The sequence below is a fragment of the Chelon labrosus genome, assembly GCF_963514085.1.
Source record: "Chelon labrosus genome assembly, chromosome: 15".
NCBI classification, from domain to species: domain Eukaryota; kingdom Metazoa; phylum Chordata; class Actinopteri; order Mugiliformes; family Mugilidae; genus Chelon; species Chelon labrosus.
Genome location: NC_140348.1, coordinates 14,872,759 through 14,899,854, shown reverse-complemented (window position 1 = coordinate 14,899,854; position 27,096 = coordinate 14,872,759). Strand labels below are relative to the sequence as shown.

The following is a 27,096-nucleotide window of genomic DNA, read 5'->3' as shown; positions in this document are numbered from 1 at the left end:
TGTAAATGAGTATGTAGTGTGGTTATTTAGCCGTGTGGCCCCAGCTTAGAGAGTTTAGAGATGTTACCATCAGAAGTGTAAATTGCCTGGTCCGGTGAGGACTAACACCAGTATCTTATAATTCAGTTTGGACGAGCGAAGCTAAAATAGTCTGGTTCTCCACCCTACTTTCAACTCTCCCCGAACTCCTTGCTGCACCTCTTCCGCCCTGACAGCCGGCTCCAGATATCCTCCTGCCTGGATGACTGTGGGAAGAGTTTCCAGACACACACCATGGCTCACTCCTCTCACTCCCCTGCCAGGAGGGAGATGACAAATGGAGGAGGGCACCCCCACTTAAACAGCGGAGGCCATAATGGGGGTTCCCACAGCACCACGCGCTACATGCTGAAGAAACAGCAGCGCCACAGACACAGGTCCTCATCGCCAATGGGCAGGGTCATTCTCATCAATGCACCTGTTGATGGTGAGGACTGAACACAATAACAGTACCATGTTACTATGGTAACAGAGACAGTGTCTCTGACAGCATAGGCCTCTCACAATTGATGACTAAATCAGCTGTTATAGAACAAATCACTAGTTTAGTTAGATTAAGATTTCAAATTTTGAAAAGGTGACATGTTGTTGCCATGTTTATAGGTGTTAGATATTAGTGCAAAATATCTGAAAACCTACTAATGTTTCAGTACTTAACTTAAATGGAAATTAAATGATTTATTTTCTCGTGAACACTACAACCCTTGTCAACAGTTGGCTGTCAGACTGTGCCGACCTTTCATGTCAGAGAGTTTTGTGGTCGTGTTTGCAGGAGGAGACGACTGTGAAGACATCCACACAGTGACTGTAGACAAGAGTCCAGATGGGCGTCTGGGTTTCAGCGTCCGTGGGGGCTCTGAACATGGCCTCGGTATCTTTGTCAGCAAGGTGGAAGATGACAGCTCTGCAGGTTAGGAGGAAGTGTGTGTGTTTCATCATCCTGTCTATCATTTTTTTTTTTTTTAGTATGCTTGTGGTCTTTTGTCTACATGTGACATTCACGCTTGTTTACTGTGCTGAGTTCCACTTGTGTCTGCAGCGCAGGCTGGGCTGACTGTGGGAGATAAGCTGGTGGAGGTGAATGGTGTCAGCCTGGAGAGCATCACCATGAGCAGTGCTGTGAAGGTCCTGACAGGCAACAACAGGCTGAGGATGGTGGTGAGAAGGGTGGGCAAGATTCCCGGCATCCGCTACTCCAAGGAGAAGACCACATGGTGAGGCCAATCGACTCAGTGAAGCTGGAATATAACCAAAATGATGTCCTGCACCTGTAGTTAAATACTCTATAGTAAATAAACATCTTTACCAAACACCAGCTGTATAGTATGACTATGAACTTGTTGCTGGATATATCATTATGTAAAGTAGAGACTACTACCTTGTTACTACCCACTGACCTTTGCATGACTCTTGTTTTGTTTTGTCTTGCCACTTGACTGTAGCTCACACTGATTATCTTTCTTTTGGGATATACTGTATCTTGGTTTCATGTGGCAGCAGTGGATGGATTACCGCTATGACCTTTATGGCTATTTGATTAAAAGATACTGACAGGCTTGACTTCTGCAGGGAAAGCGAAAGCATTGTGCATTCACATGTGCCTACGTGTGTGTAGGGTGGATCTGATTCACCGGCGGATGGTGGTGGAGGAGAGCGGTCGCACACCGTCAGAGGCCAGTACGGACAGTGCTCTCCGCAGGATCGTACATCTCTTCACCACATCTGACGACTACTGTCTGGGGTTCAACATCAGAGGAGGCAAAGAGTTTGGACTGGGGATTTATGTTTCTAAGTATGAACACAAAACTCCAGAGTGAAACATGTTCAGTTAATGCTTGTTTTGACCCAAGGAGGCCATCAGCGTCACATAAACGATGTTATATGGGTTTTGTAAACCCATTTGAGCAGCAGGGTGCTGTGGTATGTGCTTATAGCAGAACCCAGTTTAAACAGACTCAGCTAGTGTCCTTGAGCTAGAAAGAGTTAGAGATACCACATTAATTAAACATCTCATCATAATCACATTTCAAGTTATTTTTTTTCCTTCTGTTTCAGTATTAGATCAAAGCAGCCAGGCCTTAATGAAACAGCTCTGTTCTTGTGATTTCAGTGGGAATAACGCAAACATGGAAACAATTAAAACATACACAATAATGAGTTTGGCAGAAGTACCAAAGGATTCGGTATCAAAACGAAATAAATCTGTTTTATCAATAAAATAATCCAGACAAAACCTCCTCAGTTTTCTCATTCACACCTCTGAGTTTGTGTCTGTCACCAGGTTGGACCCCGGTGGGCTTGCTGAACAGCATGGCATCAAAATGGGCGATCAGATCCTCGCCGCCAATGGGGTGAGCTTTGATGACATCACCCATAGCAACGCGGTGGAGGTACTGAAGAGCCACACCCACATCATGCTGACCATCAGGGTGAGAGACATGTTTTAGCCTCTCTGAGCTTATTATTTTCATCTGTGTTATGACCTGCAATTTGTGTGGATGTTTTGGCTAAGGAGACAAATATTTCCTTTAGTTGTTGGAGGAGAACAAATCAGAGCTAAAAGCAGTTTCATTTTGGACTTCTTGTAGACAGAAACACACAAATAAAAAAAATATTGATGCTGCTCAATGTCTGAACACAGTTTGTTGTATAACTAGAAATCAGTTGCTTAAGGTTGGATTTCAGAAAAGTATTCCCTTATTCCTTTATGCATTTGAAGTGCAGTTTTAGTCATTTGCTCAGCGTTACATGTAACGGCTGATTAGAGCTTTGAATGCTGACAAAATAATGTTTGAGCTTGTTAAACAACACCAGCTCTTCTCAGTGAGCCTGCACAGCGGAGCTGACAGCTGGCTTACAGCCCTTGAATTTCTCATGTCTATCCGTGTGTGCATGCATGTGTACAAGGCCGCGGCCACTTAACCTGCATCGTTCATATAAAGGAATAGTGTGTATGTGAGTATGAATGGGAGCATGTGTGTCGCAGCGTGCCCGGGTGTGCATATGTGCGCCCTCTTAGTTCGCCAGCATCGCTGCATGCTCATTTTACTCCTCTGATCTCAGGTTCCACGTGTGAAAAACAGCCAGGGACGACGTTCATTATTCAAAGGCGGTCTGGGATCAGGTTATAATCAACAGAAAGCCCAATTTCATGCCTTCCCTCTGTCCTGTAATAGACCCAGTTATGGATCAGAGACACACATAGTGGAGGGAGGATTAATTTTAGTTCTTAAACACACACCTGGGCATCAAAGGCTTTTGTGGAGCTAAATCTTGAGTCTTATCCCTTTGACCTCAAGCTGTGTGTCAGTGAGACAATCCCTTATAATAGACAATATCTTAATTCCTTTTCATTTATGACTTTTTCTAAACCTTTGTAAACCATCAGGGCCCTTCATCTTATGTTAATTAGTGACACTGCCTATATAAATAACATAAATGTTTTATTTAAAAAAATAGAGGCCTGACGTCAGCAGGTTGAAGCTATATGTTGCCAACTTATCTTGTCCACTTTGTCCTGATTAATTACTTCTCTGATTATTGCAAATATTGCGATTCATTTGGTACATTCAGAGAGCCCAGAAAATGAATCGCAAAGAAGTTTAGGAACAACTCAAACTCAGTCACCCCGTAGCAAACCAACATATTTTGATTTCAGAGCCAGTTCCACACTCTTCCAACCCACTTCTCCATTTTGTGTGTTTTCACTGGTTTAGGACATGTCCACTCATGATGATGAGTCAATGAGGTGAGCCAGTGGGTTAATTTGAGGTTGTGAACTATGCTTTATTGAAATGCCAGGAAGTGGTTCTCTGTTTGTCAAAAAAGCCCCTTTGGATGACACCCATGTTTTGAGGGAATTAGTTTTAACCATTAATATGTCAACAGTGTTATTGTGATGTCACGTTTGCACACAAATCACATATTAACAATAAGCTCGTATGTAAATGGACAAAGTTGTCAAGCTATCACTCAAGAGGCCTAGAGACTTTTCTGAATGTCTCTCTATGATCAGGCTGACTGTTTCATGTTCCTGCTGAACATTTTTTTTGCACTTCAACAGGAAGCCGGAAGATACCCCGCCTTTAAGGAGATGGTGGCAGAATATGGCTGGCTCGACAAACGTATGTTGATTACATAAAAAATGTTTAGTACAAAATATGAATTTACACAAGCCACATAATGTTTAAGATGAGGAAAGAAAGAAAAAAATGCACATAAAGACAAAATAATGATCATTTGTCTCATCTCCATTTACAAAAGCCACATGTTGGGACTTTACTTGGAAACCTTCAAAAAGTGGAACATTGGCCAAGTGTAGTCTGCTCACACTAAAACCCCGTCATTCAGTTTCTAAGCAGAACTCCATCTCTCTGTTTTTTCCAGTTTGATATGTGTACTTTTGAACTCAGCCAGGGATTAATTCAGCGTGCTCAAAGGCAGCTCAGTCATCTGGAAGAGAGCATGACCTGACATCTGGGTCAAGATGCGAAGTTATTTTGGAGTTTCATTAGAAAAACAGAAACAGAAGAACTCCTGCTTCTTGTTCTGTCTCCAGTCTCCATAGAGCTTACAGGATTATCAGGATCTGAAGGCAGACAGGTTTTCATCCAAACAAAGCAGACTGTAGAAAATAAGTGCAGCTTCCTGTGCAAATGTTATCCACGGTGTACCAAGCATATGTGTATGTTGTGCTTGTATACTGTATATCACGGTTGGAAAGTTGCATGAGGTACTGCACTTTGAGAGTATTGTTTTAAACATTCATTAATTTTACATTGTTTTCTACAGTAGCCAACGGGGTCCCTCCACCATCTTCTCAGGGTTCAGACTCCAACTCTTCTGCCTCCTCGTTGTCCTCCAGCACTCCTCTCAGCTCCCTCAGTGGCCTTTCCCAGGTCCTTTTCCCTCCTATCTTTGGCTCTGAGATGGTAGACATCGCCATCTCCACAGAGGACCTCTCCCGACGTCCAAGAAGCTCTGAGAGAACTGCTGACACGGCCATACAGACTGACCCCCAAGCACCAAACTACCAAGACCACCCATCACCTAACGGGTCACACCCTGAGAGGCAGGTCACAGCAGAGACCAGCCGGACTTTTGGCGCTACGGTGCTGCTGAAGGACACAGTCATACATGGGAAAGGGGAAGGGCAGAGGGAGATGGGAGGAGCCAGAGAAGGAGGACGCGGGCGGACGAGGACTCTGTCATCGGGGGAACAGGAAGTCGAGAAACACTCACCTAAGACGGCGGCACTTATGGCCCTGAGCAAACCACGGAAGCCAATCAGACGTTCCCAGAGCCACATCACTGTGTCAGGTGAGATCTGCCCTGGCGAGTGAAACTGTAGATTTAAGGCTGCTCCATCAACTTAGATGTATTATTAATTGTTAGTTACGTTTGTTTTGTAACTGCAAAATGTCCAGGAAGTGTTTAGAATTAGTTAAAGTAAGATTTTAAATCATATGGAGGTAGCATGTAAGGGAACAAAAATTAGTCTGAGTTAAGAAATTATTTTTTGAATATTTGGGCATAAACTAATAACATTTCATTACATCTGTTTTCAGTTCTGTGCTGTCTAAACATAACCAGTGCTTCTCTGGTAAACAGAAAGCACAAGTGAGGCTGAAAACATTTGGTCAAAAAGTGCTAGATGATGAATCTATCCAGTCTGATGAATAAAGAAACACTCTCTGGCCAGCCTCTGTTATCTTGAATGTATTTATTCTGGGTCGAAGAAACAGACATCTATTCCCTCTTCTATCAGCCTGTTGGGGGAAAATGCATTCAGAACAAGGTCATGGTTCATATCATCGATCTGAATTACACATTTCAGTAAGGACAGTTTACAATAAGCACATACAATCCTACTGACTGGATAGCCTGAACCTTCTTACAAGATTGCAACAACTCTTATACATTAAATGACTTAACAATATGCATATACACTGATCAGCCACAACATCATGACTAATAATATTGTGTAGGTCTCCCTTGTGCATCCAAAACAGTTGTGACTCATCAGAGAATGGACATGGGCCTTCTGAGGGTGCCCTGTGGTGTCTGGCAACAGGATGTTGTTAGTGGGGGCCTTTGGGTTCTGTGGGTTGAGGAGAGGAGCCTCTGTGGATCAGGCTTGTTCCAGTGCATCCCACAGATACTTGATCAGTTTGGGATCTAGGGAATTTGGAGGCCAGGTTAACACCTTGTGCTGTTTTTCATGTTTTTTTTGAGTTGTTCCTAAACCGTTTATGTGTGTGTGTCTGTGTCAGGCTGCATCCTGCTGGGAGTGTCATTGCTATGGGGTGGGGGGGCCTGGTCTGGTCTAGGTGGGTGGTACATGTTTAAGTAACATCCACACGAATGTCACTTCCAAAAGTTTCCCAGCAGAACATTGTATTGTCACAAGATGGTCAATGTTATTCACTTCTACTGTCAGTGGTTTTAATGTTGTGGCTGATTGGTGTACATACCAGTGGTTTCTGCCAGAGGATATTTCAGTCTGGATGGTAGTAGACAGATCTGTCATGATCAGTTGTTGTATCATTATCAGATTTAAAACTGGCCTCATAAATCCAGTCAGGCTGTACTGTGTACTGTGGTTGTTTATCATAGTGTCAGCATCATCCGCCGTCTCAGTGGAGAAATCAACCGTTCCAAAATCATGACACGGTTAGTAGCCCTGCAACAATCAGACGATGACCTTATGGTAATGAGATCCACTCTCAAACCTCTTCAGAGCTCTTTCTGCAGGCATGCGTCATTTTAATGACCCCTCATCTCTCTATCATTCCAGGAAGTAAACGGGAACATCCACACGGCTGATTTAAGCTCCAGACAGAATTTGTACACAAGCACAACACTGAGGCAGACCCGTGATTAATTATTGCCCTTTACTTTCCAACTTGTTACACCCCTGTGAGAAATGAATCAGAACAAGCATATGGAGAAATATCCATTCAAGCTTTGCCTGCGCTATTGAGTTATTAGCCTTTCCTTTTCAATTTGTCCAGCTCACTCATTCCTCCAGGATCCGGCAGGGGTGCTCGGGGCAAAGCTTGGGGCTGATTGGGCATTTGTTATATAAGCAGGGATACTTCAGTGTAATGCTCTCAATTGATGGGGGGGGGGGGGGGGGGGGGGGGTGTTCAGGTTGGTGTAGCTGCTATTCATCAGTACTACTGTGTTACTTTCCACAGTGGCAGATTTACTGCGGTGAACAGAGGAGCTGACTGGAAGAGAAATGAGCGGTCTGCGCTCATAGCGAAGAGTGTGTATCACCCTGTGTCACTGGCTAATAGTTAAGCACGGAGCAGAACAAAGGCTAATGAATTAGGTTTTCAACACTGTGCACAGATGTTTCGGCACAACTTGTGAAAGATTGTTGCGTGAACAAGAAATAACTGCTGAGAAAATGGTTGGTTAGCTCTAATTAAAACTGTTTGCATAATTTACTGATGCAAAAGTCTTCAGTTGATTGTTCAGAGAGACTCATTTTTTCCTATTTTTTTTTCATCTTTAGAGGACAGACAGAAGAAGAAGAAGCAACAGAGTGAGAAGAGATCGACAGAGGGAAAATCCAACCTGCAGCGCTCCAAAACCTTTGTCAACCTGTTGTTTAAGAAAGACCGTAAAGAGAAGAGTCGCTCCAAGTCAGAATCTCGGCACGCTGACAAAGGTGAGGGTCACTTTTTTCTTTCTTTCACATTCTCCATTCCACAAAATGAAATACAGCCTACGGGCTTTGGCTGAATTTTGTTTCACCCCATGTAATGATGATGAATCTGAGATGCAGGCAAATACTGAGAGGGTTTGGACCAGGCTAAGCAAAATACGCATTTGTCAGGAAGGGTTGCGGGGTAAGGGTGGTTGGACCCAAATGCAGGACTTGGAGGACTGAGGCAGGAGTAGGGTTTTAATAAAAAAAAAGACAAAACTGACGCAAACCAAAAGCGCTGCAGACGAGGCAGGATATTCAAAAAAAACAACACTATGAATACATGAACAAGACAAGGAAAAAGTATGACTGTGAAAGACACGAACATGGCATAGAAAACAGTATGACACGACAAGGAACAAAGGGGAAGGGCTATAAATACACTTGAGGAACAGAGGGGTGACGAGACACAGGTGACACAAATCAAGACAACACAAGGAGAAAGCAATGACCTAATCAAAAGGAAAACACAGGGAGTAACACATAACAGGAAATCAAGAACTTAACAAAATGAAAAGGGGAAACAGAAAACAGAAAAACTACACTAAACCATGACTGTAAACATCCAAGAAGTTAACAAAATACAGTAAACAGAAATGCAAGAAACTAAACCATGACAGCATTGTCCTGTTTTTAGATCATGGTGAAGTTGTGACAGAGTCCAAGAGCTGTTTCCTCTTCTTGGGGATTCATAAGTTAGCAATACAGAATAGGATTTGTCCAAATATCAGACAGATTTGTGAGATGATTCTGCTTTTGGCGCAGCCCTGCTAGAAAGATTTTGGGACATATTGCTCAGACCAGCTGGCCTAGTGAGGTGATCTCTCTATGTTGCGTTTTATTTTACACAACAGGATAAAATGACAGCTTACTCATCAGCAAAACTCAGTTAATTCAAGTTCTTTTCAACAACGACTATAAAAATCTTGGTTGTTAAAAAGGGATTTTTATTTATTTATTTATATTTATATATATATTTATGGTGTCCTCTATGCACTTGTACATGACAGACTAACTTCACCCATTTCAAAAACTCATCTGCATGTTTTCTTCTTCATATTCTCGCTTTTCTGTTATTCCTCAGATAAGGAGCGGGGTCGTCCTTTCCAGCTCTTGACCTCCCCGAGGGAATCCCGTGCTGGCAGCCCGCTGCCCCGACTCGAGACCCTGCAGCATGTGGAGGACATGGCGAAGAAGCTGCTCGGCCAGGATGAGGTGGCAGCTGTGATGAGACACTGTCGGCGGGTGAGTTCTTTGATCCCAAAAGACTTCTGTGTGTGTGCCATGTTTATGTGGGAATGAACATTTTCAGGCTCAAGTGTACAGTATTGCTCCCTGTGTGTCAGAGTGTCCTTTTGTGATAGATGTGTCTGGCAGCAGCTGCGACAAAAGACTGATTTAGCCCGTCATTCATGATTAGGGTCAAATATCAGCCGTTGTCTCATCCTTTTATCTGACTTGAGCCATCTTACAGTCAGACGATTCCAGCTCCTTTGCCCTGCCCTTTGTCTCACTCCAGAGGATTTCGAGTCAGCCTAGAGCACAGTGTGACTTACTCGTTAATACAGTAATTAAACACCAAGGACAGACAAACTGTAGTGGATGAGTGAATATTTAATATACATGCAGCATAACAAGGACCCAAGTATAATTCTGGAAATGCACATCTTCTGGATGCTGTCTTTTATTAGATCCACTGCCTTTTACCGTAAATGCACATTTCTTTCAAACATCACACCTTTGTTTTTGGTCAAAACTCACACAAAATCATTAGTAGATCTCCGTATGGCAAGTAAACAGTCAGGTTCTTATTTCTCTCATTTGTGCACCTATTAAATCTTTCCCTCAGTTTTTGTCTGACACCGGCATTGAGGATTTAGTGCGTCCCCTTCTGGCAATCTTGGACAGGCCAGAGAAACTGCTACTTCTCAGAGAAATAAGGTGACAAACAGATCATGATGCTGTTTTGTGTGCATACTTACTGTATATGTTCATTTGGATGTTGGTAGATCTGCCCAATTATATCGTCTGCAGAATGCTGATACCTACCACTGAGCTGGCTCGCTTTGACAGCATGGTAATGCCTTTTGAGCTGGAGGCGTATGATATTCTCAAGAGTCGCTCTAGTAAGTGGAGGACTGGATCACTTTTTAAGAATTCTTAATCCATTAATCTTTGAATAAATACGTATTACAAGTATGACAGCATAAAAAAAGATGTTTGGAAAACTGGGTAAGATAATGTTGGTTGTTTGTTTCTTTTCAGTGCGATCTCCAGCTCTGCGTTCCCCTCGCAGTGGAACACCTCGACGTCACCTCATCACCCCTATCCCAGGTACATGGATCCTTTTATGACCTTTCTTTTATTTCACAGGAATATTAGACACACCCAGGGTTGAAACTTCTCACCTTTTGCCTCTACTTTCCCTCCCTCACCTCACTTCTTTCCTGCCTCATCTCACTTATTTCCTGCCTCGTCTCATACTTATATTGTCAAAATGAAACACACAGCCCACACTCACCATATCCTGTCACACATACCGACTCACTGCCCACCTTCATCTAAAACACACACACACACACACACACACACACACACACACACACACACACACACACACACACACACACACACACACTACCATGCACACAATGTCTCAGGTTCCCTGTGCCCGTGCTGAAGCAGAGGTTTGAGTTACATCTCTGAGGCTTACAGAAGGGACTGCACTGCCGCTTGTGACACTCCAACAATACAAAGACGCTTTGAGCATTCACCTCATCGAGACACAGTCAATATAATCTCACTTCAGACCTCCCATTTTCTAAGGTGACTGGTCAGGGGTCGAAAGGTCAATGTTATGAAAGCAAAAGGAAGCTGACAGGTCGTCACTCAATGCTGCTGCTAGTGTAACACACCCAAATCTCCGACCCAGATTGAGTTGCATTGAGGTTGCACTCATTTTTAAACCCTCCACTACTGACTACTAACCCTATCCCTACATTATTATAGGAATGCACGTCTAAACTGGTGGAGGACCCCTCACATCACTGTATTTACTCTATATCCAGTGTATGAAACTTTTATTTTTATTGTCTGTACCCTGCTGGGTTAAAGCTCAGCTGTTTGTCTCTATGTTTATCCAGACTACAGGGGTGGATTCCACCTCCAGCTGGTCCATGACACACAGCGCGAGCGTCAGCTGATTGAGGAGTTGTACAGACTGCGTTTGTCCAGCCACCAGTCAGGCCATCTTACACCATCCCGTGCCTTCACCCCTCTGCTGGATGTACCTGTGGACAGCTATGCGTCCTCCACTGTGCGCTCCCGTTCTCCGAGCCCCTCGCCCACACACAGTTTCCTCCTCACAGAATCCCCATACAGCACCCAGCATGGGCGCCAACTACATCGCTCCCCGAACAGAAAAGAGAACGGCGCGTCTCGGTATGACGAGGTCTCTTTATTGTCCGTGTCGGACCGGGGGGATGTGGCTCCTGAACGAGGGAGGTCGCCTGTGAGGAATGGCCACGGGAGAGCAAGAAGAGAGGGGAGTCCTGACAGCGTTTACAACAGACAGAGCAGGCAAGAGGGCTACACAGAGGTCAGCGTACATGTTCCTTCACAGCGGAGAGGGAGAACGCCTCTGGCTGATGTATTTGATCCCCAGAGAGAGAAGAGCCCATCGACAGGTAGAGGGAGTAGTCAGCAGGTAAATGGACATTCACAAAATGGAGAGAAAAGAAGAGAAACTCTGCCATCGGAGGAGTATGAAATCGCCACTTTGACCATCTCCAAGGCCAAGCAGTCACTAGGTAACTTAAAGTTTAACTTAAAGTTTTCCCAGTTAGTGCCTCAACTGAAATACTTTAGTTTTTCAGTTGAGTTGAGTATAGTTTTGAGTATAGTTTTTTCTTACGAGTATCTGTCCACCAGTAGAGGTCAGGGCATCACTTACTACCAAACTAAAAACCATTTGAAAGAGTTAAATGCTCTCGGCTAAAGAAGACCAAAGGGACTTGTTATAACACAGGGGTGTGATGCAAAAGGAAAGCAATCCCTCGTGTTAAAATGTGTTATTTCCCTCTGTGTTTACAGGTATTAGTATCTCTGGAGGTATGGAGTCTAGGGTTCAGCCCATGATAAAAATTGAGAAAATCTTCCCAGGAGGAGCTGCATCTACGAATGAGGCTCTGAAGGTGAGCATCCAAAAACACATCAATGTTTTAGCGGGCATAAAAAAACGATCAGCCTTGAAGTCTGAGAAAAAGGTAGCAAACACGTTAACAACATCTGCCAATCATAAATCCGGAGAAGGGACTTTATCACGGCCTGATTCTAAAGCAGACGTCCATCATGTGTGTATTGTAAGTACCTGTCAGCCCTCTGTCCTGTGCTTATGAGTTGTTGTTGCTATAAGTGAGCGTGTCTATGACGGAGAGTTTGAAGCTGTGCAGTGAGGAGTGGAGAAGAGACGAGTGGAGAGCCATCTCAAGTAGCTCATCCCCTCCATTATTGATGAGGTACATGGGTGCTGGTCTGCTAATGTATTGCTAATATATTGCACAGTAACTTAACAGTCAGTCTGTGGCCTGGTTCACTTAAACACACATGAAGCACACACAGTCGTTCACTAGCGTTAACCACAGGCTAATTCCAATAACACCACTCGCATTAAGACTAATGAATAGACGTGTGTGTGTTAAGTGGGTGTTGAAAGTTAAGGAAGCAGACGTGGAATAGTTGATTTCTAAGCTGCACATGTGTGTTTGTGGGACACTTCGTGTTTCCTAATGGCGAGCTATCGACTGACAATACTACTCACGTCTAATAATGCCTGATTAGAGTGTCAAACATCGGAGGGATCCAGTATCTGCTCAGCATTTCAAATTTATGGTTATGCACGGATGCCTGTGCTCACATTTTCTCCGTGCGGTGCAGAAACACATGACTTATCTCAAAACAACCAACATGCAATTAAAAAAAAGTGTCAGGAATGAATGAGATGGAAATTAAATCAGGATACAAGGGGAGTGTAAAACCCAGAGTAAAACAAAGAGAGACCGGCCAAAGGTTTAGAGAAATATTAGCAGCTCTGTGAAGCTACACTCTGACTGTACGCTGATAATAAGAACGCTGACATGTTGATCTAAGTTAGTATGCTGATGAATTAGCAAAACAGAAAGTGCAGCTCTTTGTTTTGGACAAATTAAGGATTAGACCTGATGGTGGTGCCAAAGGTCTGAGGACCATCAGAATAATTACAAACACGCAGTCAGAAGGGAACATGAACGTCTGCAGGGAACTGTCAGGAGTCTCAAGTTCTCTAAAGCTTCTTGAGACAATTTGTATTTGTTGTTGACGCTATATAAATTAAATCAAATAAAAACTTAATGGTTAATGGTATTTAATGGCAATCCGTTCAATAGCTGTTGAGAAATTTTCCTAAAAATCACAAATATCAACCACATGGAGGTGCTAGAAGAAAAGTCAGGGGATTGCCAGAGGTTGGAGGATTTTTCTTGATGGATCTATGTGTGACTGAACCAGATAGTTAATCTAATGACTGTTGAGATATTATAGTCTGGAGCAGCACAGTGACACCGCCATCCATTTTCATGCTGCTATTGTGGCTAGAATAGCTGTTCAGGTGGCCCAGACACAGATATACGAATACTTGCTTGCACCCTAGTGCTATCTGTTGTTTATGCTTTCCCATATCAGCTCCGTGGCTATCTCCCCCATGCTACTCTGCAGAGGGAAGTGATACCAGGGCAGCTCAGGCTTAGGCTCCGTGGGCTAACTACTGAAGAATGTGGTTTTGTGAATATATCATGTTTATAGGTCATGTGTACAGAAAGTTTGTCAGACTCTATTATCTGCCTTTACCAGCAGAAATACGAACACAAGCCTCTTTGCATTTAACCAGCTGTCTGACAGGGCAAAGTAAATGTGTGTGACAGCTTAGTTAATAAGGACATTCCCTTCAGCTGTACCTCATGATTAGTGCTAATTAGCAAAAGTTAGCACATTAACAGAGCACATAGCGGAACAACTCATCTTGTCGAGATCCTATTAGATTTAAAAGAGCGTGCAATAACTAACAGAGAGGCAGTGGTTCTCTCTACATCTGCTACAGTTGAATTTATGTGGGCACACATCCTCCCATGCAAGTGGTGCTAATCTTTACAGGCCATGTTAATTTTGGGCCATGATGTCCACTGGAGAGAGACGAGGGAACCTCCTAAATGCTCTCCATAAATGGCCGTAAAGAGGATGGGACAGATTATGGTGTGATCTATTTAATTCAGATAAATTACTTTTCAAAAATGAAAAGCAGTTTTTAATCTCCTCTTTGGTTAAATGGATCTAAATCTTTTGATACTGCTCGCACGGAAGGCTTTAAGGTCACTGGTGAATATCAGACTGTCTAGTGAGCCATAAGAAAACCTGCCAGGACAAACACGAGGCAGCAGAGGTTCAACCTCCTCCTATATGCTACATAGACTCGGTTGGTAAAGAATGAAGAGGAACATAATCTATTTGTGTCAAATGACTGGAAAGGAAAGGGGAAAGGAAAAAACGACATGATAGGTGGAGATACAACAATGGCCATCGGCCTTGTGTGTTTCTGTGTTATGTGTTTCTAACCTTCGCTGAGGTTGAGCACATTAGGCAGGTGCATCCTTGGCAAACGCAGATGACATCAGAGGAAGTTCCTCTCCTCGGGGCTCCAAAGATTTGCCACTCTCTTGTTCGCATCCTGCAGGAAACAGCGAGCAAACGGCCCTAGCTGTGTGTGTATGTGGTTGTCTCAGTGCATGTTCTTTTTTCCAATAACCTTGTGCTGAAGGGGAAACTTTATATGTGCACTAGTGACAGCCTTCAGTGTTAATATAATAAAGTAATGGGAGAGCCCCAATTCACTGTGGCATAAATTATGTTCTCACTAAAGGACACAATCGCTGCAGATTTATGGAAACGGTCTGTACAGACTGCTGCAGAAGGATATAGAGGGATGCAAACATACAAAAACAAAAATAATCATTGTATATAAACAATATTAAATCTTAATCTGTGGGTTTTCATGGTCATATTACCCATTTACTTGTGTCTCTGCAGGCAGGATATGAGCTGCTGTCCGTGGACGGAGAATCTCTGCACGGAGTGACTCATCTACACGCTGTGGACGTGATTCGCCGTGCGTTCAGCAACAAAGCCAAAGACCCGATGGTTTTTGTGGTCAAGGTCCCTAAGGTCCCTTCCACCTCCACCAGCCCCAAGAGAACCGCTGACTAAACTTTGTGTGCCTCACAGTAAGATTGCTACCCGGGCATGAAGGACAACAAAACCTCCTGTGGGACTGAATAAACTGCAGGATTCACCCAAGGAGAAGAAACATGGGACAGGTAGAGCCCCGTTCACGATAGAGAGGAGACTTACAATTAAATATGTCAGACACTTACAGTTTTTTAGACTCATATATTTTAGTATTATATTTATCAAGATAAATATTCTTATAAATCATTTTTGCTACAATGACATGTAGGATGAAGCCCAGATATTTTATGGTGTTTTATGAAAAGATTATGTGGTTCATGAACTCCTTCTTGGTTGAAATTGTGCCACTGCTCCAACACGTGGCAACCTCACCGTGACCTGTTAGCACGGCCCGACCGCGGAACCAGTGGTCTGCACTTTTTACTTGGAGCATCTCGGCCCCGCAGCCCCGCCAGAGGGAGATTATCCTAGCCTGCACTATGAGATTTATAGATTTATACCCAGATTAAACCCCTGTATTATGTCAAAACTGATAGTTTGGGTTTAGAGGATGTCAGGGGGGATTATTACAATTTGCTGGTCAGTATTTTTTTGTGCTGTATTTTTCTGGCAGAAGTGCTTGTGCTTCTGGAGCAATCCGCCACTTTAGAGGCTTAATTACACCACGCTATAGACAGAGCTTATGCAGACATGTGGAGGAGCTGGAAAAACATGTCAGTGAGCAAAGCGGGACATGGATGCCAGTGGCACAGTTTGAATCAAAGCAGGGTAGAGGAGATATACGGAGAATGTAGTGTGCATAGTGCCTTACTTCTGCAAACCATGATGAAATGTTACTAAATCTTGGTTGAATAAGCACTAAAAAAAAAACCTCAAGGTGAATAGTTTATATCCTGGCATGCTATTAAATTTTAAAGATGAAAGTCTATGTCAATGGTATTACTACTAACTACTTTGGATACATGTTTCAGGTAAACAATCAACAGCCACTTTAAGGTGTGACAACTTGTTCTTTAATTAAAAACACAGTCATTTGTACAAGAAATGTACACATACAAATATACATGGACAACTACATACAGTATGAGTTAATGAAGACACAACGTAAACAAACGAAAAGGATGAAAGAGAATGCCACAAAAAAAAATGAAGAAATGTGCTACGTTGCTTTGGTCTAGTCACAGTGGCTACATTTGAAATAGATATTTTTGTCTAAATAAAAGACAATGTCACTCTGTTATACTATTTAGTGTTTTACATATTTACAAAGAAAACGAAGAGAACCGAGATATGACAAGAGTAACGGACATCCAAGATGCACACCATTGGTGAGTGAGTCAGTTTGTTTCGCAAGACCTGTGCTTAATATGTGGTGAGTAAGTAACAGTCTATGTCTGGTTAGCAGAGTGAGTGTTCCACTTTAAGTCTCTTCCCATGGCTTTACCGTAACAGTCTATGCACATTTCAGACTTTTATAATCTCACAAACCACAGCTAATGTGGTGTTGTCATGCAAAATATCCACCCAATCCGACTCAGCCGAGTTTCCGAGCATAGGAAACATAACACTTTCTTGGCTTGCATCAAGTCTGACCTCAACTTAACGAAGAAGTCTCTCAAACTGGTATATATCTCATGCATTTATAAATGAAAGGCAAAACCCAACGATGACGACATGAATCGGTGTGATAGTATGATACTGACAATCAAGTGAAAGATCAATTGAAATGGAGAGACAACAGGTCGAAACTGAGCCTAAAGTAAAAAGCTTCCCTTCGGTATTCGTCACCTGCAAAGTTTGGTCATTAGAACATTTTCCACACACAGATTATATAATGTAAACATTAAATTTTCATGCATTACAGTATTAGGTGCACTCCTTCTAAGCTGCTGCCTCCATTTTTAATTGATCCATCATTTGAAATATATTGGTATGCGATATACATTAACTCACAGTTATACCAGTACTACAACAAAATATCTTCGGGTGCTATATATAGAAAAATATACAACATCTCCTCCATTACATAGATTTCCATTTGACTATTATCCCTCGATATAGACTCTTTTGCAAAATAAAAGTTCTCAGCAGCCCATTACCGCCATGCTCAGTGTCATACACAGCCCTGCATATGCCGTTAAGAAAACCCCACGGCTTCAAATCTTAACATGCTCCTCACTGGTTTATATTCAGGGCCTCAACCTGCCCCCGGAGCACACTCAGCGCTGGAGCTACTGCATCTACTCATCTCACCGTTACCTGAACCAGCTCGTTCTGAAATCTCATTCAACACAGACATGCAGACATGCCAGTCACACTACCTGTATAGCAGTCAGTGAAGTTTACAGTCTCTGTGGGGTGGGGGGACTAGGAAGACTTTAAAAGTGTTATTTGGCTTTGGTTTGCCAAGAGCTACAAAAAGAGTGGGAGTGGAGGGGAATAAACGGAAACTCTGAACAAGCATGCCTACAGTTCAAACACTGGCTTAAATCTCCAAAACAAACTGTAATACTGAAAATATGCTCTATTTTTAGTTGACCAACCGCTGAGGTGCTATAAAAATAGTTGAGTAAGAAGCAGAAAGAGAGCAGACATGAAGACGAAAAAAAGAAAGAGGGGGAATCAGCAGTCTCCCGGTAATATCTGCCATGCTACAGTCTGCTACCTAGTGCTAAATAATATAAATGTTTATGTCAGAGCTCGCCACATTGTCTGAACGGCTTGACACATTGATCGAGTGAAGCGGCGGGGCTGTTGGTGGTCTGGAAAACATGAGCGGAGTTCAAATAAAGCATTTCCTTTGAGCGATTGGTTTCTGTGTCCTCTGCGGCCCGGGAAACGGCAGAGTAGGATGTCCACATGTATGCGGGCCAAGAATCAAAATGAGTCTGTGTGAGATTAATGATTTGAACCAAAAAAAACAAAAAACTGCAGTATCCCAGACAAAAAACAGATCGAAAAGTTGTGCAAAAATTATCCCGTGTTTCTCACGGCGAGCAGATTCTTTCGTTGCCATTTATACTGCATGTCTGCGGAGTGATTCCTCACAATACATTCGTCTGCACACCGTCAAGACTTTTGCAACGAAAGCTCGACACTCTGAACTATAAGAGACAAACAGCAGATGTTAATAGTGACATTTGGAGATGGAGGACTGGTCCAGTGGTTGTTTGAGTCGCCAATGAGCAGAGTTCGGATGTGGATCGAGGTCGGTATTAACAGCCAGTGTTGGTGATGATCAATTAGACTGCTGTCTTGCTGGTGGCTGGGTGTTTAACCTTGTGTGCTACCAATAAAAAGTTGTAACTGTGATTTGACCAGATTGCTCTGCGTGTGGTAAAGATTTTTTTTTGCATTAAGTTCCAATCGATTTTCAATACCCTGATTTCAACGTGGTCTGAGAAGGAAACTTTTTCTTGCTGCTTTTGCTCCCACAAAAGGAGAGAAGTCTTTGTGCTGGCTTTGTGGTGAAATAAATCCCATTAAAGGCGCCTTGGGAGACATCTTATGAGGATTTATTGGAGTACATCTCTGTAAGCAAGAAGTAAGAATGCACCTTTGGGAGATCTCCCTTTTTGACAGTGACGAGTGAGTGCTTGCTCAGTGGTCCAGGTAAAGCCATTTTGAAGATAGTGCAGTATTTGGCTCGGAGTTCAAAGTTTGGTTTCTGTTTTCATGTTTGTGTGCACAAGATTATTGTTGCGTGTGTGGGTTTAGATTTCTGTGGCAGTGATTTCCTCAAAGTGGATGTCATTGCTACCACTGTGGACCTCATAGTCCTCCATGTCCCTGTTCTCTAGCTCCAGACTCAGCTCCCTCATCACTCGCTCCAGATCGCGGTTGCGCCGGTACATCAGGATGTAGTTCTGCTGCAGCTGCTTCTGGTAGCGGATTACCTGAGTTGAGGGTGGAAGAGTATGGAGGCAATCAGCAAGGACGGTTAGATTAAGCTTTAAAACATATCTCAACAATGAATGAAACTAATAAAAAGTCAGTCATCAAGGTGATTTTTACCTTCTCCTTCTCCTCCTGCCAAACCATCCGCTCATCCTCAAACCGTGACAGTTGCTCCTCACTAGTCCTCCTCTCGTACATGAGCTCAGCCTTCAGCCTATCCACCTGAGAAAAACAGAAAATGTACCCATTAAGTCGTGAAAGATGATTTGCAAACATACTCCACCGTAAAGCCTTCATTAAAGGACCAGTGTGTAGAGTTTAGAGGGATATGTTATGTTATATTCTTGAATAGAGCATTTATGACAATGTCTCTAGATGGGCCTTTAAATAAAACTCAACAAACAAATACAAAGCAAGCTTGTACCTGTTGCCTGAGTCCCAACAATGTTTCTGCATTCTGCCTCTGTGCCTTAGCTTCGTCGCTCTCTCCCCCCCACACCAGGTGAGTCTCCTCTCCATCGCGGTACACAGAGGGGCTGGGACCGCCCCTCACCGCCACACCTCTACCCTGTTGGATGGAAATGCTCATGCATTGCCCCTTCATAGTTGAATTTAGAGAGGGTCCACTGTGATTGGATAAAGTGTCACGGAGCCGAGACGACTCGTCTTCCAAGCGGCCCATTTTCTCTCGGAGCAGCTCGGCTTCACTTTTGCGCCTCTGAAGTTCGTTCTCGCAGACTTCCAGCTCCAGAGATCGCGTGCGAAGGGCAGTCTGGGCCTCTTGGGATCGCATCTGGCTTGCTTGCAGCTCAGAACGAGCTTCTCTTAGCTGTGCCTTCAAGACTACTATGTCTCCTGCTTTCTGGCTGAGCTCTGACTGGAGCTCCTTCAGCTGCTGCTTCAAGAGGGAGATTTCTCCTGACTTCTGACACACCTGAAGAACAAAAGAAATGGTTACAGTCAGTAGACATAATCATTGCACTGCACCCTAATCTTCAAAGTTTGAATCTCACCCACCTCCCACTTTGTCTCTTCCAGACGTGGCCCCAGCTGAGTCTGCTCCCTCTGGATGGTGGCACACCTCCTTTCCAGTGTCTCTCTGTCCTGCAACAGAGAGGAGAAGTCCTCCTGCAGCTTCTTCTTCTCTTGCTGTAGTTGAAATACCTGACAACACACAGAGATGCCACAACCCATTTTACATACTAAAACAGATATGCCAGTCTTAAATAAGACACACATGCTCAAAGAGAGAACCAGTAGACACATTATCAGCAAGTGGACCAAAAAGATGCGTCCGTTACAAAATTGTATGTTATTTGAGATATGCATGATAATATGGCTTTACTGAATTATATTTGCTTTCTTAAAAGGCTTTTTAAATATGTTTCATACCTGTAACTGTAGCACTTGCTGTGATCTTTGAGCCTTCTGAGAGGTCTGCTTCATCTTCGTGGCACAGCTCTGTCTAAGCTCCTCCATCTCTCTTTCACAGCGACGCTGCTTTTCTTCGTACACCTTTCAAAGCACATGTGAGAGGTCGGACGTTAATTCTTCATCTCTATTACCGCCACACAAACTTGTTTATTTGGCGTTTTGTCTGTGTGGTGGGGTGAACTCCCTCACCTGGCAGATGGCAGCTTCATTCTCATCCAGATTTTCTCTGAGCTGCTGGAGCTCCAGGTCTCGTTCCCTCAGCTTCTCCTCCAGCTCCCTCACCACCGTTTCGTAGCCCTCCACAGGTGGCGGCGAGTGGCCACAGGACCCGCTGTCCGACAGGGGCTGCCCGCGCCCACTTATCGAACCTGAGCCTGTGCTCTTGCTGGATGAGGATCGTCCACTGTCTGAGTTACTGTGACCATGGCTCCCACTTACACTGGTAGTGGTTCTACCCAGGCCTGACACAGGCTCCAGCTGGCCCCCGGAACCAGAGCCGGAGCTGGAGCCCTCACTGGGGGCCAAACTGTAGCCTGTGCTGCTATGTGTAGGGAGGCTGGAGAGGGAGTTCCTCCCTGAATCTGACATGGAGCAGGACTGACTGCTCCGAGCATTTCGACCACTGCTGTAGGAGTTGCGCTTCACTTCAGAGCCGGAACTGCTGCATCCACCGTTAACGTTTGTGCTGTTGGCACAATTGGATCCTCCGAGAGGCAGCAGGAGGTTGAGGCTGGCCTGGCTCTCTGACAGGCCGCCGCCCCCTGGCCGCGGCGACAGATACTGCACAGAGTGGCGATTCTTGGGCACAACAGGTTTGAACGCTGTAGGACGGATCAGCACTTTCTCCATGTTCTGAAAGTACAAAATAATAAAAAAGTCAAGCTGTGCTAATTAACAACTGCTGAATAAAACTCATTAGACAGGGGTGAGTGAAATGCTGGCCGGTCACCCCACAAGGCTGTGATAAGTTTGATTTGGTTTAATTGATATTCATGAGCTTCATTAAGCAATTTTTTTAATGATACTCCTATCGTAATAGATAGACAGGCAAGAGAAGGAGAAGTGAAAGAGGAGAGGACAGAAAATCTGATTAAAGGGCACAGAAACAAAGAGGACAGAGGAGAGCGGAGGAGGAGACAAAGACACGGGAGGGAGAAAGCTTCTTTTGTACTGTAAGCATTTTCTTAATGATCTTCCTCAGGGTTCACTAAATACGTCACTGGACGTAAGTGAGTTCCGGCACTGATCATGATGTGCCTGCAAGGTGAGAAGCCGTCAAATGATCCATCTGAGCCTGTCAGGCCAGTGATTAAGCTTCCCTCTGGATCGATGGAAATAAATACCCAGTTAGACAGCTGAGATAATCTGCTGTAAAACACGTCCATGCAGGCCGCAGATATGCTACGGTATGTAGTCAAGGGAGAGCAGGAAAAAAAAAAAAGGTATAAGGTATCAAAGATTTCCTGTGAGATAGTATTTCTGCTTTCAACACCACATTGTGTGTCACGTACAAAAAATTAAACTCAAGTGAATCATAATTACAGCCTGTAAAGAGGTGTGTGGAGGATGTTTAAGAAAAAATAAATAATTAATAGCTTTTTAAAGAGCTTTCAACCAAATAAAACTTTATATGGAAAAGTTTTCAAACCTTAAAACAATCACCATGAATTCAAAGAAAGTACAAGAATAGAACTTTACACTTTGCTGTAAACACACTTTTGGCATTTAGCACAAGCTGGTTCTTATTATTTCTCTGCAAACATAATATCTGCACCAAAATACCTGACTGATTTTTCTATTTAAACCTCTATAGTCTCCTCCTTACCTTCTCCAACTGTCCGGACACTGGGATGAGTTTGGGAGGAGGTCCACCAATATTTCCGTTCTGAGCCCTGTTGTCCCTTTGGTCCTCCGAGTCACTGCAGGGGCTTGCAGCTGTCAGCACCAGGTTGTCGTTCCAATCTCCAACCACCAGCTCATCACTCACATACCCAAAGTTCCCATTAGCGGCACCACCTACTGCCCCAGCAACCGATCCACTCCCAGCTGTTCCAGATGACTTTCCAGGCCGGGGTTGCTTCTTGGTGGGCAGTGGAGGAGGCAGAACTTGGGCCTGAGGCTGCGTTTGGTTGCTGATAACCAGCAGCTGCTCGAGGGAGCTCCCACTGCGGAGGGTATTATCCTGGAGCCGGAAACAGCTGGTGGCTGGCGTGGAGCGCCGTGGCTTGGTGGTGTATTCGCTGGCAGCCCTGCAGTGTCTCTCCTGGTAGGTCCGGCCTGATATGAGACTGCTGACAGAACCCATGGCTGTGTCGGAGCTACAGGGCCCACAGGTGACAGAGCAAGGAGCGGAGGGTGAGTGGGATGATAGTGGCCGGCACTGCTGGACGTCGAGACCTGGGTTGGGGTGGTCACTCACGGTCACAGGTAGTGCCTGAACCAAAGCCATGGCAGCCTGACGGCGTCAGACACACCACACACTCTGATGAGAGAGGAAATAAAGACAAAATTATAAATTCATACTCTAGGTGACCAGTACTTATACAGGGTTTTTCATTTAACATTCAAAAGACAGTATATTCCTAATCCTCCAAGCTGCTGAGGACACTACCACAAAACGTATGGACTCCTAAAATGTAATACAGTCCTACAAAAAATAACTTATGTGCTTTATACTGAAATACATTTAGCATGAAATCCCACGATGCACAAAGCCAGCTGGCACTCGAACACAACGAAAACTGCCGCATCGAGTTGCACAGTAGGGAAACCAATGAAACTACAGCAGGATGGACTGAAGCCACACGGACGCACATAAAGAGACGATATGATGAAAACTGACAACCTCTGGAAAATAAATTCTAAATATTCTAAATATTGCATGGAGAGACGTCGCTTGACTGAAACGTCGGGGGATTAACGGAAGATATACGGAAGCATGCACGTTCTGAGCAAAACCAGTGTTTTCCTCCATTGTGTCAGGATATTCTGATTAACTATTTCGAGAGGGGGATACAGCTGGGACAGTGAGCAAAGTGAGACACTTCATTAGATCCTCGCAGTTATTTTTTGCTAATATTTGGACATATCCACATGATTTTCACAAAGACGGTCAGTTACTGTACCTTCCGTCCATGTCCAAAATTAATTCAACTGTAAGTAATAAGTAAGGGGATTGGTTCAGTTTTGTTTAATTTATTGCTTGCCATTTGTTACCAATGCAGACTATCTAAGGTACTTAATAAAATACCCAACTGAACAAAATCCAATGAAAAGAGTAACACGTCATGCAGGAAATAAATGCCACAAATAAAAAGCAAGCTGGCAGCTGGGGGTAAGGGACTCCTGGTATTGCAATTCACGTCGCTTAGCGTGCCAACAGGCTAGGTGACGTAAAACCTTCCCCTCTGTAAATGTAATAGGCTTTAATGTCTACATGAACCGTAATTTCCAGCGTGCAGGGTGACAACAAAAAAAACAAAAACACATTATCCTCAAATTGTTCTTATTAAAATAACTAAACAAACGAATGTTACATTACTTTACATACAAACGTATTATAATTAATCCTCCTTTCAACTTATTTTAGGCCTGTTGTCATTCACATAACTGTATGAGCTGTACATCCCTTATATATCTCCAGTGCTGATGTCATTAACAAAACAGGAAGAGAAAAACAGAGGATGGATTTACTAAAGACTGAGGACAATACAGACAGAGGGAGAGGGGTTGAGTCACAGTCATCACCATCTGCAGCTGCTGTGATTTTCCTGAATGTCCTAGTTTGAACCTGTAAACCAGTCGCCGGTGTGTTTCTTCTCCAGGGGTTTGAACTGTAGGCACTTCTCTGGTTCCTCATCGCGACGCTCACACCTATTAAAAAGCCTCACTCGGTTGCTGCACTATTTTTAGGCAGAGAACCGTGTTATTAACACAATACGTGGCAGCAGATTAAGTCTCCCGTTTGCAGATAGTATTATCAGTGTTGGCTGCTCAGGGGACACAGAGGGGACACGTATCCTCAGCCTGTCGTGCCAGGCTCAAACCCGTCTGGCCAAGTGGAATAATCCTTTGGTGCTGTGGCTGCAGTCTGCCAGGACTAACACAATCATACAGACTGACAATCATAGACGTGCAGGGCATCTGCATAGACCTCCATTCACGCAAAATGGATGCATCAAGGTGCACATCAGTACTAGTCCTCTAAAATATATCTCACAACATATGCAAACACTTTAGATAAGATATTAAAATAGAAGGCATTCAGGTGTTAAACTATGTATTTTATACAAAGACTAACAGAAGTATCCTGATTTATTGTCTCATCTCTTCAGCTGAAAACCTGTTATGAAACTGGAATGCTTTCAGGGGAGGATGTTTAATCCAGCGACCAACACTGCTACAGGTAGTGACTGTCGAGGTGTGAGGAGATGAGAAACCTTTTTATGCCTTAAAGGAGACACTGTCTGCAAGTCCACATCATCCTCATTTGCGCGTGGCTCTAAGCTTTTACTTCTGTTGGTAGAACAATGTATTCACGGGTATGTACATGTGAAATGAATCTGGTAAGCCACCAGGAGAGATTAGACATCACACGCTAATATATTACAAACTCTGTCTTGGTCGGGACAGTTATTTGTTAATGATCAGTCAGCACGGTGATTCAGTTTCTGCCAGTTCACTCCATACTGACTAAACTGAACTTGTCTGCGGGTACGTGGCAGGGAGTGACGGGAAGTTAAAGAAAAGAGACAGACTTTGTGAGTACACATGAGTCAAGGAGATAAAGATATGTGTGGTATGTGATCACTTCCCATGCCAAAATAATCACGCCTCACAACCTCCTTTCACCTTTTATGCGGCCGGCCCCGCCTCCTCTTCGCCCCCAGCCCTGACAAGGACCTCTCAGGCAGGGATAATAGAATTAACAACCCTCTGCGACCGTCAACCGTGACCCCCCAAGCCCTCACCCTGCGACCCCCTGATGAGTGGAGGGCAGCAGGTCTGATTCTATCCTCCCACCCCTGTGACCTCCGAGGGAGGGGTTTTGTTCTGGCTACTCAGGCAACAAATCTCAAAAGCTAATTTCCTCCTCTGATGTTGCTCGCTGGCCGTTTCAAAAAGGCACCGAAACCCTCTTCAACTCCTCTTCTTGATTGCATTCCTCTGAGAAAGTGAAAATAGTTTTACTCTCCCTCCATCCGCCCTCACCGCTTCCTCCACCTTCCTCATTACATGCAGCCTCCTCTGCTGTCAGCAGCACAAGACTGGCAGAGAAAAAACAGTCGTCGCCACTAAAAATAGAAAACATCTCAAGTGCCTGAAATCATTCTGATAGTCTTTCATGAGCCGTTTCTCTCGTGAGGCATTTGATTCGATGTGCAAAAATAAACTCCAATAGTGTTGTTGCCAGCTATTATGGGGTCAACACAGGGGCACTTCACACCGCATCCTGACGCTATAAAACTATTAAATGATGCTGAATCGCTTAAAGGCAGCTTTTCTGCTTCCAACAGGAACTGGAAATAAACCGAGTGGTTATGAGAGTTTACCCTCCACATGGTACCAACTGGCCCAAGATGAGTAAGAACAAGATTGACAGAAGAAAGAAGTTCCCAGGTAGCTTTATAACAAGATCCAGAGGTAGGTTCGGTGACTGGGAAATAATCCCGTTATGATAAGTCTGTTAAAAGCGCCTGTGTTGCCCAGGAGAGGAAGCCCATTATTCTGCAGCAGCAAATCGCCCCTCGCAATCACACGCAACCTCTGAGCTGTTCCGGAGACACTGCTGGGCTCAGGACAGAAAAGTGAGAACAAGGAAGAAAAGAAGCGGGTTCAGGGGCGAAGACACAAAGGCAGGCAGGGTGGGGGTGACGGATGGGGTTTAAGGGGATTTTCCAATAACAGGTAGTCCAAAAAGACGACCAACAAGGCCCAAGCATCTATAATCCTGTTTGATCGTTATTTGGCAAGCACAGACGCAGGGGTCTGAGCACCTTATAGATATCATAACCAAACCAAATGCCAACTTAAAGGGGGTTTCCTCCACATTTCTCCCTTTCTGGTATTAGAGCCATAAAAGACAAGAGTTAAATGAAGTGAAATCTACACTTTGACTATTGTTGTATTTGCAGGAGTTTCAGTCAATGTAGGATATCATGGTGAAAACAAAACCAAGCTGAAGCTTCCCCGGTCTTGTAAAACCAGGTTAGTATATGAGTGCATGTTGTTGTTGCAGATAGCTGTGTGGAAGTTTAAACTCGGATTATGTGCTAACTAGCAAAGTAGAGCTTACGTTTGTCATTTTTATTTGATAAATGACTGTGAACTATTGTGCAGTAGTATTTTCTGCATCAAATCAACCTGATGCATTCCTCCTGATGAATATAAAGCACATTTATTCCCTTTTATCACTGTCTCCACCAACAAGCTGAGCTAGATAACTGACAAATTATCCGCTAGTATCTCCAGCTGGTCATTAACTTGATCTGTCTGCTGTTAAGCGCTGTGAGCTTTTTCACTGATGACAGCTGTGGTGAGACTAGAAGTTTAATCTGTTGTTAAAAAAAGAAGAAGAAGAAAACTACTGTTAAACCACTGGTAAATGTGACACCTTCCCGATTCCTGGTCTTCCACCTCCTTCCTCTACTTTCAACCTCTTTCCTGTTCCTCCTTATTTTCATCTTTGTCCCTCCCCATATCCTCCTTTCCTTCTTTCCTGTGTTGGATTTTTT

The 27,096-nt window shown here is 43.9% G+C and overlaps 2 protein-coding genes across 3 annotated transcripts in view; one reads left to right on the top strand and one right to left on the bottom strand.

Moving 5' to 3' along the window:
• Positions 1-250: 250 nt before the first annotated feature.
• pdzd7a (PDZ domain containing 7a) lies at positions 251-15,237 on the top strand. Its single transcript, XM_084561385.1, has 15 exons — positions 251-466; positions 812-949; positions 1,079-1,253; positions 1,655-1,831; positions 2,321-2,468; positions 4,103-4,163; positions 4,831-5,358; positions 7,562-7,717; positions 8,841-9,001; positions 9,606-9,697; positions 9,791-9,882; positions 10,022-10,090; positions 10,900-11,565; positions 11,849-11,949; positions 14,873-15,237. The coding sequence occupies exons 1-15, from the start codon at positions 274-276 to the stop codon at positions 15,047-15,049; spliced, it is 2,934 nt and encodes a 977-aa protein (XP_084417511.1). The 5' UTR covers positions 251-273; the 3' UTR covers positions 15,050-15,237.
• Positions 15,238-15,330: 93 nt separating this feature from the next.
• The window catches only part of LOC311500744 (leucine zipper putative tumor suppressor 2 homolog), a 37,287-nt gene continuing 25,521 nt past the window's right edge, over positions 15,331-27,096 (bottom strand). For both annotated transcript variants that reach the window (XM_084562323.1, XM_084562324.1), the window contains 7 exons: positions 22,188-22,844; positions 20,552-21,214; positions 20,321-20,443; positions 19,946-20,092; positions 19,353-19,862; positions 19,046-19,150; positions 15,331-18,927 (listed from right to left, as the gene is read on the bottom strand). In XM_084562323.1, coding sequence (XP_084418449.1) covers positions 18,745-18,927; positions 19,046-19,150; positions 19,353-19,862; positions 19,946-20,092; positions 20,321-20,443; positions 20,552-21,214; positions 22,188-22,811 — 2,355 coding nt within the window. In that variant the 5' untranslated portion in view covers positions 22,812-22,844 and the 3' untranslated portion in view covers positions 15,331-18,744. The remainder of the gene's footprint in view (positions 18,928-19,045; positions 19,151-19,352; positions 19,863-19,945; positions 20,093-20,320; positions 20,444-20,551; positions 21,215-22,187; positions 22,845-27,096) is intronic.